The 12,087-nt window shown below is 50.7% G+C and overlaps 2 protein-coding genes across 2 annotated transcripts; one reads left to right on the top strand and one right to left on the bottom strand.

The window, feature by feature from the left end:
- Window positions 1-1,996: 1,996 nt before the first annotated feature.
- DCS_04520 (uncharacterized protein) lies at window positions 1,997-3,882 on the top strand (the record flags this gene model as incomplete). The annotated part of the gene is made up of 5 exons (XM_040801829.1): window positions 1,997-2,034; window positions 2,079-2,137; window positions 2,189-2,297; window positions 2,388-3,445; window positions 3,560-3,882. 5 exons carry the CDS (start codon window positions 1,997-1,999, stop codon window positions 3,880-3,882), a joined length of 1,587 nt encoding a protein of 528 aa, XP_040656862.1.
- A 5,418-nt stretch (window positions 3,883-9,300) lies between these two features.
- Window positions 9,301-11,874, bottom strand: DCS_04519 (uncharacterized protein; the record flags this gene model as incomplete). The annotated part of the gene is made up of 2 exons (XM_040801828.1): window positions 9,301-10,455; window positions 10,831-11,874. The coding sequence occupies 2 exons, from the start codon at window positions 11,872-11,874 to the stop codon at window positions 9,301-9,303; spliced, it is 2,199 nt and encodes a 732-aa protein (XP_040656861.1).
- Window positions 11,875-12,087: the final 213 nt, after the last annotated feature.

Raw genomic sequence — 12,087 nt, 5'->3', positions numbered from 1 at the left:
AAAGTTGTCAAACGGACAATTGGCTACGGAAAGCCCCACAACATGGCCTCTGCAGTAGCAGCCACCGACGTCCACAAAGCTTCTTTGCTCAGTGAGGCCCACTTGCGCAGGCTGCATCGATGGAAAGCAGCACGCCGCCCACGGTCGCGCAACAGAACGGCAGAGACTGAACTGGAAAGTTTAGGCAGACAATTCCGGCTTCGAGCCATCGTCGGCCTGGCCCACAAATGAACCTTTCCCAGGTAGTTTCCTGAAGAGCTAGCGGGCGTTATACCTGTTGCTTTCTCGGGCGGTCGTATCCACTGCACCTCACGCGGGCATGGCGGTGCGTGCGCGCTAAAAGGAAACCGTCTTGCGGTGATGGTGGCGACCTCTTGGAGGAGATCAATTACGGCACTCGCGGTGTCGAGACTGACACATATTGGAGGGGCTGTGCTGTAAATGCTTAGTACTTCTGTATTATGAGATGTCTACGATGCTTTAAGTCGCTCAAGAGGCATGCACACGATGGCAAGCCTTTCCATTTTATAAAGACGGTAGCTTTAACAACAGTGCTGGTGCTGGTGCAGTCGCCATGGGCAGCGCGGGTCACCACCCACATCAGCCGGATGGTGAACGCACTGAACGGCACAGCGTTATGTTCGGTGCTCAAAAAAAATCAGAGCCCTTCCCGCGCAATGTCTCCAGAAGCCTGCCTTTGCCAGTGAATAGTTTCATTCCTACCAGGGTCTCAGCGTTACTTATGATGCCCCATCGGTGTTGTCAAAAGACGGCCCTTAATCATTCGCGCTTGTGGTTCCTGTATGGCCAGAACCGCTGCATTCTGAATATATTTGTCGTTCATCAAGTTATCGTGTACTTCGCCGCGTTTTCGGACATTAAGTTGGATTATTCGAAGTGTGCTACTCATGCAGAGAAGGGTACAGCTTCTTGCAGTTTCTGCTAAACGACTCATGAGGGCCTCCACAAAGCACGCACTTGAAGATGGTCTCGTTGCAGGAGCTGTGATGGTGGCCTTCTTTAGCGCATTTGCCACAAGCCTGGATCTTGCTGCACTGGAAGGCTTTATGGCCAACGTGTTGACAGTTGTAACACCGGTCTGGGCGAGGCCGGCGTTCGAAGATCCCAGCATATCCAGATTCTCCTCCGGCATAGAAAAAGCCCTCCGCTATTAGCCTCTTCGCATCTGAGCCTTTTTTGGTGAAGTACACGACCATGGAACCATATGCCTTCGGAACGTCCCTGTTGCTGAGCCACGTTATCTTCGCAATCTGGGCATCGTTTTCCTTGCCGAACGCTTCGGCCGCTCCACCTCGGACATCGCCCATCTCGTCCAGGACTGTCATGCGGTTGACATGGTCGACTTTGACTGGGTAGGGTTTCGGACAGATCCTGATGAAGTGCCACAACCCTTTGGGCAGCTTCAGGATCTTGAATCAAAGCCGTGACTAATGCCTTCGCCGAAGCTGTGCGGCAGGTCCAGTCCATCGGCCAGCCCGGTCGCTTACGGACTTGCACGATCCAAGTGCCGGGAAACCATGATAAACAGACACCTTCGCTCGACAGCAGAGGCCATTAGCACCTGAACCAATAGAAATGGCTACAGCAAGCAGAATGCAAGCAGGGGTTATTGTGGCAGCTGTTGTTCCCCCACACTTGACGGACTGGGGGTCTTTTGGGCTGCGAGAACCAAGACGCCGGTGACGTCAGTGTGTGTTCTACCATTCGTCGTAGTGACTGTCCTCGCCTCGCTCCTGCGAGTCTTGTCAAATTTGAACGAAGGCTAAATAATTGGTGCCCACTGTACCCATAAACCACGGTTCACAACGATCAACGATCGACATCCCGGTGGATAAGTGGCAAATCGCGATTCATATAAAGTCGCCTGCACCACGACTCGTTATCGGCGAGCTCACCGAGGATTTAAGAACGTCACAGCCAGCATGAGAGTAATGACATGGCTAACGCAATTTATAGCTATATGCTGAGACCAAAAATGGCGGTCACAAGGATTGTCCCGGTGTCTCCTCCCTGGTAAGTCGCCAGTGCATACAAAGTATCATATACTAATGTTTTAGTTCCACCCGCGAGAAGCAAGTCAGCGCGACGGAGCCTGTCGGACTAGTTCCCCCGGAAAGTGAGCGATTCCCTACAGGACCTGAGTAATTATCTCTCTAATCAAGGCAAGATATTGAGAAAAGATACCGGGATGGTGCTTCAACCCCGGCTGCAAGGAGCAATCCAAATGCTCCAGATTTTGGCAATTCGCATCTGCTCCACAGATTCTTGACTCGCGAGTGCGTACCCGGAACTTGCTTTGCGATACGTTGCACGGTGCCGTCGATTCAACGCCTATCGACCTGCTGTGACTAACTGTCGTTTCATAGATCGCAGAAGGTTTCCATTGGCCATGATAGGCCCACTGGCCGCAAGACCATCAATCAGTATCAGATCATCGGGGAACTAAGCCGTGGAGCTCACAACAAAGTTAAGCTCGCCCTTGATACTGAGAGGGGAGAAAAAGTGGCAATCAAGATCATTTCACGCCACTCCAAACGACGTCTCGCACAGAGCACCTTGTCATCTCTTAAGGAGGCAATCATACTGAGAAATTTTCGCCACGCCAACGTTGTTGCACTGCTTGAAATTATGGACGACCCGGAGCAGAGCAAAGTGTACCTGGTGCTCGAGTACGCCAAGTTCGGAGACATATCGTGGCGCGAAAAAGGCGCTCATCACGTCTGCCAGAACGAACAAAAGAGAATCCAGGGTGAGACGAACAGAGAGGTAGCAAAACGACATGCGGCCGATAAGTTGAGAATGTCCATTTTTCGCAGTGGATACATTGTGCCGAATTTGCACACTACCGCTACAGCCGATGAGAAAGGCAGGGTGAATCAGTTCAATGCTACAAGGCATACGTTGCCACGAACTACCCTAGGGCTGTCGAGTTCAGCTATAAGCGGTTACTTCGCTTCATGGGCAGGCACTTCCAGGCTCCAGGCAATGGACGACTGTTGCTATGTCGCTTCGGAATTTGACCACAACACAAATGCAGGCCAACTTGACTGCAAGCAAGGCCTCTCACATGAACCTGCCACTGTAGCTGGCTCTACCACATCGCACAGCACTCCATTACATTACGCTACTCGAGCTCGCGACATCATTGCAGAACAGTATGACTACGTCCCATGCATCACCTTCGACCAAGCCCGGTTTATCCTAAGAGACGCTGTGCCAGGTCTCGAATGCCTACACAGTCACGGTATAATCCACAGAGACATCAAGCCAGGAAACCTCCTGTGGGGCGAAGACCGTCGCATCAAAGTATGCGATTTTGGCGTTTCTTTCATGGGACGACCAAGTTGCGATGAGATTCTTCGTGAAAAAGTCGAATGCGACGGAAAACGCTTTGACGATGAGCACGAGCTCTTCAAGACAATCGGTACACCTGGCTTCATAGCGCCAGAACTCTGCAGTCCTGACCCAGAGTATACGTATCCTCAAGTATCCGCACAAATCGATGTTTAGTCCCTTGGGGTTACGCTCTACTGTCTAGTGTTTGCACGTTTGCCTTTCATTGCTGAGGACGAATTTCAGTTGTTCAAGAGAATTGCAACTGAAGACGTCTACATACCGCGACGACGACTACGGCCAGTCCGTCCTTCCACGAGTCCTAACAAGACCACGACAACCCAGTACCGCGACCAAAACATCGTCGAGTATGAAGATGTTGATGACCACTTAGTTGACTTACTACAGAATATGCTTACACGAAACCCTGATAAGCGAATCCTCTTGGTGGATGTCAAACTTCACCCATGGCTGGCACCAGCTATGGCCGATCCAGAGAAGGGCGTGGACGATGACGCTCCAGGTTAGCGATACACTACCGAGGCGTCGTACAGCCGAAGCGAGGTTCTGGGCGGACCGTACCAACGCAGTTAACCAAAACTCGGTCGCGATTATTGAACGGCGCCTTCAAAGAATTTTATCATGCTGCACACGTATAAACCCAGATATTACTAGCTGGCAGCAGCAGCAGATGGCTCCGGTCCGCGCTCTACCTATCTCGACGTCAACATGGTGAGATAGCCTCGGATCGGTTGGCAGTCACAGTCACCATGCTCGATCAAAATGTTCAACACATAAGTTTCCCCCATCAATTCAGACAAGGTCACCGAGAGTCGTCGAAGCTCCGTTTTCAGGTGCTCGTGCTTGGACTTGAGCTCATCCTCCTCGCACCGCCTCCGCGACCGGCATTTGTCCGCGGCGATGCGGTTTCTCTCCCGCGCGCGTGATAATCGTGCATCAAGGTGCGAACGAGGGCAAGCGCAGCCAATGAGAGAGTTCGACTGGACCTCTGCCTTCTTTGCATCTTGGTCCCGATTTTGTGTTGAGCATGGTGTTCCGTCTCTAAGCCAATTGTCGTTTTCGTCATAATTTACCGTTGCTAGTTGTCTTCACATTCCATCCCGCTGGCTCGTCCCTGTCTTGCTCGTCCCCTCTGCTGCCCTCTTAGTCCTTTTCTGCAACACGTGCATATCCGCGGCCACATTGCGGTCCGCCTTGACGGCCTCTTCACTGTCAGTTGCCAGCTCCGGTTTCCAGTGGCCATAGCCGCGCTTATGCTTGGCAAGCGAGTCTCGCTTGTGCTTGTCGAAGTCCTCCGTCTCTGTGGGGCCGAATACGATATCTCGTTAGCAAAATTTTCTCACGATCAATGTTTGGAGTGCGATGGGATGGATAAGGTACATACGACTGGAGGACTCTTTGTGACTGAGGCGGGCGCCTGTTGATAGAGAACATCCGCGTCCGACATTATGACCCATTCTCACCACGAGCTGGAAATGTGCCGGAACCAACTTTCTTGCGAGAAACATTGCAACTGATCCTTTGATGGAAGCGTGTCCAAATATATGTTCATTGGGAATACGCTGAACCTTGATGAGAATGCAATCAGAGAATCCTTTTGTCTAGCCTGTCTATAAATAGCCGATGGAGATAATCAGTCGGAGCCTGTGGTCAGCCGTGACGTCACTATGTCGTTCCAACTTGCATGAGCTAATAATTAAGTCAGACCCCCCCAAGGTGGGCACCCCCCAAGGTGGGGCAGCCCATTTAGCACCTTCATGCACATCAACCTAATGCATTCCAACCGCGATTTCTCGTGCATTTTAACTGCAATTAATTAAAAAAGCTACATACGGCTTCCTTGATGCCTAAGCTACCTAGCTATCCCGAAGAAACGGTCCAGATAGCTCTCTATGCTATCCGAAACGGGCTATCGCAACAACAAGCTGCGCGACAGTATGGAATTCCGCGCGCAACGCTCCAACATCGATTACGCGGCCGCCTTCCAATAAAAGATGCAAAGGAGATATCGCAGCGGCTTTCAAAGGACCAAGAAAAGCACCTACGCGATTGGGTCTTTGCCCAGGGCGCGTTAGGGCTGCCACCCTTATATCAGCAACTAAAGGTCTTTGCCGGCCGTATCCTCGTTGCTGGAGGTGACTTTCAACCTCGGCAAGAACTGGATTGAAGGCTTCTTGCACCGTAACCCGGAAGTCAGTACGGTACGAGGTAAGTCTATCGAATGCGCCCGTTTGAATGGGGCCTCTACCTCTCGAATCAAGTCCTGGTTCCAATTGCTAAGGCTGCCGGCCCGACAGGCTATCTTACCCCAACACCGATGGAATATGGACGAAACGGGGATCCTAGAGGGCCTCGGCAGCAATGGCCTAGTCCTAGGGAGCTCGGAGAAGAAGATGCAACTGAAAAAGCGACTTGGATCGCGTTGTTGGACTACAATTGTGGAGTGCGTCTCTGCCTCGGGCCAGGCCTTGATGCCGCTGGTCCTCTTTAAGGGTAAGGACCTTCAACACCAGTGGTTTCCTGAGGAATTGGCCCTATACGATCAATGGCACTTTGCAGCAACGGATAAGGGCTGGACTAATAATGATATTGCGTTAAAGTGGCTAAAAGAGGCCTTTATACCCGAGACAAAGGTATCGCAGACTAATAAATAGCTCCATATTGTTAATGGGTACGGAAGTCATACGACCGATGATTTTATGTACGAATGCTTCGAAAATGGCATCTTCCTTCTTTTCTTACCAGCACACGCCTTATACGTCCTCCAGCCCCTCGACGTATTATGTTTTTCACCTATCAAGGCAGCCTACTGCCGGGCAATTAAAGGCATCGCATTCCTAGCCGGCAGCCAAGATACAACGCCAATCGGTAAGGCTACCTTTCTAGAATGCTATAGTAAGGCCCGGGTAGCAGGTCTTACGGAACGGACTATTAAGGGGGGCTGGAAAGGATCTAGACTATGGCCTATTAATATGGCGAAGCTATTAATAAGCCGCCTTGTCTTGGAAGACGAGCCTGCCGCTATTCCGGAAGACGAGGCCCTCAGAAAACAACTTGAAGATAACTACGATACCTTACGAACACCCCAACGATCGCACAACATTCAAATCTGTCGCGCCGACGCGTCAATAGGCCTGTAACGGGGTTAAAATCCGGGTAGTTAGATACGTAGCGGTGTCCACATCTGCGCCTATTTAAGCAGGCCCAGAGGACACCTTGTGGTTGGCAACAACATCAAGAAGAAGAACACCAATAGATTTATCCTGACCCATCTTACGATCCTTGATTCGTTGTAGCCCTAGTCAGGGCGGACCCCCCTTTTCTCTGTTGCATCAAAATCCTTAATGCGAAGGTATACGCGCCCGGCCAAGTTGATCGGGCTGCTAGGCGGCTATTTTGGAAGATTGGCTGGGGCCTTGATGCACATAACACCAACCTTGCAGAGGCCCAGGCAAAAATCGCTCAATTGGAATATCAAGTCTATCGACTTAAGCCTTAAAAAAAGCAAAAAGTAAGTCAGCCTCCCCCAAGACGGGCACACCCTAAGGCGGGCACCCCATTTAGCTCCTTCAAGCAAATCAACTTCCTACATTACAACCGCATTTTTTCGTGCAATTCAACTACAATCAATTATAAAAATATACCTCTAGTATCCATTATGCCTAAGCTACCTACCTATACCGAAGAAACAGTCCAAATAGCTCTATATGCTATTCAAAACGGGCTACCGCAACTACAAGCTGCCCGCCAATACGGAGTTCCGCGTCAAACACTCCAACGCCGATTACGCGGTAGCCTTCCAATTAAAGAGGCAAAAGAAATATTACAGCGGCTTTCTAAGGATCAAGAAAAGCACTTACGCGATTGGGTCCTTGCCCAAGGTGCATTGGGGCTACTACCCTTACATCAACAACTAAAGGTCGTTGCTGGCCGTATTCTTCTGGCTGGAGGAGACCTTCAACCTTTCGGCAAAAACTGGATTGAAGTTTTCTTGCACCGTAACCCAGAAGTCAGTACGGTACGAGGCAAGTCTATCGAATGCGTACGTTTAAATAGGGCCTCTATTCCTCGAATTAAGTCTTGGTTCCAATTACTAAGGCTGCCGGCCCTACAGGCTATCTTACTCCAACATTAATGGAATATGGACGAAACAGGGATCCTAGAGGGCCTTAGCAGCAATGGCCTAGTCCTAGGGAGTTCAGAGAAGAAGATACAGTTGAAAAAGCAGCTTGGATTGCGTTATTGGGCTACAATCGTAGAGTGCGTTTCTGCCTCGGGTCAGGCCCTAATGCCACTAGTCCTTTTTAAAGGCAAGGACCTTTAATACCAATGGTTTCCTAAGGAATTGGCCCCATATAATCAATAGCACTTTGCAGTAACAGATAAGGGCTGGACTAATAACGATATTGCATTGAAGTAGCTAAAAGAGGTTTTTGTCCCTAGGACGAAGGCATTATAGACTAATAAATAGCTCCTTATTGTTGATGGACATAGAAGTCATATAACCAATAATTTTATATACGAATGCTTCAAAAATGGTATCTTCCTTCTTTTCTTACTAGCATATATATTGCACGTCCTTTAGCCTCTCGATATATTGTGTTTTTTACCAATTAAGGCAGCCTACCGCCAGGCAATTGAAGGTATTGCATTTCTAGCTGGCAGCCAAGATATAATGCCAATTGGTAAGGCTACCTTTCTAGAATGCTACAGTAAGGCCCGAATAGTAGGTCTTACGGAACGGAATATAAAGGGAGGCTGGAAAGGATCTGGATTATGGCCTATTAATATGGCAAAGCCATTATTGAGCCGCCTTATCTTACAAGACAAGTCTATAACTGTTCCAGAAGACGAGGCCTATAAAGGGCAGCTTAAACATAGCTGCAATACTTTACAAACGCCTAAACGATCGCACGATATTCAGATGCTTGTTGCAAAGGTATATGCACCTGGCCAAGTTGATCGGACTGCTAGGTGGCTATTTTGGAAGATTGGCCGCGGCCTTAATGCATATAACACTAACCTTGCAGAGGCCCAAGCAAAAATCGCCCAATTGGAATATCAAGTCTATCGACTTAGGCCTTAAAAGAAGCAAAAAGTAACTCAAGATCTCAATTAGCGCTTTGCACAGATTGATACAATTGTTGAGACTCGAGCCAGACTTCGGCAGGTACTAGATCCGGCTCCAGTAGCCGCCTTGACTTCTAGCTTTGACTTTAATAGCCTTTGCTTTAAATGGCAGCTTGAATAGATAGTCTAGATATTTTATTTTATTATTATAGCCTTAATAATGTTATTTTTCTGGGCTTTGAAGTTAGCCGCCTTATTGTCAATCAAGGTGCCCGCCTTGGGGTGTGCCCGTCTTGGGGGGGCCTGACTTAGCCCAAGATCCCAACGAGCGCTTTACACAGATTGGTACGATCGTTGAGACTCGAGCCAGACTACGTCAGGTACTATATCCGGTCCCAGCAGCCGCCTTAACTTCTAGCTTCGAATTTGAAAGCCTCTGCTTTGAATGGCAGCTTGAATAGATACTCTAGATACTTTATTTAATTATCGCGGCCCTAATAATACTGTTTTTTTCGGCTTCAAAGTTGGCCGCCTGATCGTCAAATGGGGTGCCCACCTTGGGGGGTGCCCACCTTGGGGGAGTCTGACTTATGTAGGAACCCCGAATCGACCATCAGGCCCCACCTTTGCCCAAGGAAAGGCGTTCATGTTTCGTCCAGCGGTATTAGCTTGTCTAGTCATTAGCAAGGTATATCCACTAGAGAATATTCTAGCGCGTCAAAGTCACCCGATGTCGACGCGGCATCAGGGATAGCCGCCAGTCTCCCTCCGGGGGTACTCCTCGAGGTGCATTACTTGAACGTGGCTACCACCTCACTTGGTCTACACCATTTCACTCTTGTGATGCTCCCTCCGCTACGCTCCTGTGCGCTGTGTGCTGATGGAATTATATATACTCTCGACATATCCTTGGCCTGATTGCTGGTGCGGGTTCCGAATTGTGAGCACGGCCGCCTTATTGCTAGTTAGCAGTGCCACGCTGCGGTGTCTCAGCTCAGGCAACTGCTTCAACGCGTATGCCATTGCTGCCAGCTCTCCCGAAAACGGGCTCTGCTCTGTCCTCATGCCCAGCGTGAAGGAATACCGCTCGATCTTCGGGCCTCCTCTCACGGAAATCGGGACGTCAATGGCTGCACCGATTCCTACAACACTGTTTCGCGCTGAGCTAGTCACGGCGACACATACTGCCCAACCTGCGTCCGGCTGTCCCGAACCTGGGTCACCTTCGACATCCACTCTCGTCTGTGTTCTTTCTTCCCATGGCGATAGCGTGAATGGATTGATTGTTTCCAATTCATCCATTGGTATCTCGTTGACCGCCATGGCTACTGGGTAGAAGGGTGATTGGAAACTTCTTCTGGACTTCTGAATGCGAGACGTACACGCCCGTAGGGGGTTCGTCTTCGGGAGGGTATGGAGGTCGGTCCACAGCTTGATCGCCCTCCTCCAGAACCTCTCCTGAGCGCTTGGGATGTGCGCCTCGGCTTCCGCCACGCTCGTCGCCACCGTGAGAAATGTTCCCACAATCGCTTGTGCTCCAATCTTCTGGACTCGCTGCACTGGATTGCCTTTCCTGTCTTTGCACGCGTGCATCCAGACATTCGAGGCGTAATCCACCACCGGTGCCACCATGGCTGTAAAGAGCTGCCGTGCTGTAGCCGCGGTAAGACCTCGAAGACGCTGTAACTCCAGGGCCGCCTCTAAGCCCTTGGTCGCTGCTATTGCAATGTGTTCTTTGTACTTGAGACGGGAGTCTATGATCACTTCTAGAACCTTGACCTGGGTTTTCGGTTTGACCAGCTGTCCCTTGATCGGTTCTTTGTACTTGAGACGGGAGTCTATGATCACTTCTAGAACCTTGACCTGGGTTTTCGGTTTGACCAGCTGTCCCTTGATCGTGAAGGGTTCCGGGTCCACCTTGCACGCTCGGCGGGTGAAATGTATGATGGCTGTCTTGTCCGCCTCGAAACTCGCACCGCTTCTGCTCTTCCAGTCCAACGCTTCCTCGAACTGGCAGTGGCGCGGTCGTCCACCTTAACAAGCTCGAGTCCAGGGCGCTGAACGAGTACAAGCCACACTTCGCACAGACTGCGAGGCCGTTGATGCCTAGATCATCGCCAGGAAGGATGAAGTTAATACACATTGCTAGGCAGCTCGTCCGGTTTATGACAGCATGGTATTGGCCGGGATCCGTAAGAATCATCTCCCCAGGCCTGGTGCAGCAAACGTCGAACCTAATGCCGTGCTCGCGGAGGGCTTTCGGAGGAACGAGCATTGACAGATGACGAACGAATTGAGCACAATTGTTGGTCCTGGCCTGTGCGCGCACAAACCTCTCGAATTTGTCGTCGTCGTCAGTGTGAATAAGGATCCAGACCTTGATACCGTGCATGGTAAGGTTGCATGAGCGGAGCCCGCCATCTTCGCGATGGAATGCAGTGCCTGAGTTCTTGTCCTCAATGTGAATGTAATGTAATGTTTGTTGACGCCATCCATCTGCGGGAGCTTCTCCAGGTCGGCACCCGCACTTAACATGCCCTCATAGTGTGGTACCGGGCCAACGTAATAAGGTATCTCTGTCTTCGGCGGGTCTTCGATGAGGTTGTCAAGGAACGTCTCTAGGCCTTGCCGATATTCTGTGTCGGCATCCGGAGGTACCGGTATCGCCTCAAGGGAGCCGGGTGGGGGGGCAGCTATCCAGAGGTTTGTGAACCCCTTGCGTGCCCTGAACCGGACTCCGAGTTGATGACCGTCTCCAGTGATCGACGAAAGACTCTCGAGCACCTTGCTCCAGCCGACACGAGGGAGGTCTGCAGTGAGCTTGCCAGCAAACAGAGAGTCCTCACGGTATGGCACCATGTTGGGTATTAGGTTGCGTCCCATATCTCCTTGTGTGAGATGAAACTGACTTGGCTTCGGTCTGGTCATGTCACCCTCGTCAATTCTTTCCGAGTCGTCCGTCTCATGCGTGCTCGAAGACTCGGAATCGCCATCATCGCCCGCGCTAGATGGTTCACTGGATATAGACCACGGCTCGTCAGCAGCATGAAGAACCGCGACATTCCCATTGGTTTTCGGTTCAGGTTGCTTGGTTCGGATGTTCAGATTCGTCTGGTGATTGTCCTCGCTCTTATCCGGGTTATCATCGTTCGGACCTGAAGTTGACGCGGTTGCGATCCTCCGCAAGTCTGCAATTTCGCGTGAGCATCGCTCGAACGCGTCTTTTATCTGTACTGCCCAGTCCGGCGCCGTAAACAGGCCCGATCGCTGTGATCGCGTTCTGGGGCTTGGGGTCGCCAATGCAGTTTGTTGTGAAGGTTGGTTTTGCTTCAGTAGCAGGGAGATTGTGCTGCGAATCTTGGGAAATTCCTCCTCGAGGCAATTGAGCCTTTCCTCGAAGTCAGGCGGGTTAGAGAGCGTCGCCGCCATGTATATTCATTCGGCGAGTGTCCGCACTTCAAATCGTCTCGGGAGTCGATATTGCGACGCCCAAGCAAAGATTGAGGCTGGTTGTGCATAACAGTAGGTTACTGGCGAGCGATGAGTTTCTGCCAGCCTCCTACCGTGCCGTTCATGGAAAGCCTGGGGTTGATGAGTCAGCAAGGGTAAAGTTTACCCTTACTGACCCACATGTGATGGGGC

The sequence above is a fragment of the Drechmeria coniospora genome, chromosome 02 (assembly GCF_001625195.1).
Source record: "Drechmeria coniospora strain ARSEF 6962 chromosome 02, whole genome shotgun sequence".
Taxonomy (NCBI): Eukaryota; Fungi; Ascomycota; class Sordariomycetes; order Hypocreales; family Ophiocordycipitaceae; genus Drechmeria; species Drechmeria coniospora.
The sequence above is the reverse complement of the archived record's forward strand: the minus strand, read 5'-3'. Positions and strand labels throughout refer to the sequence as shown.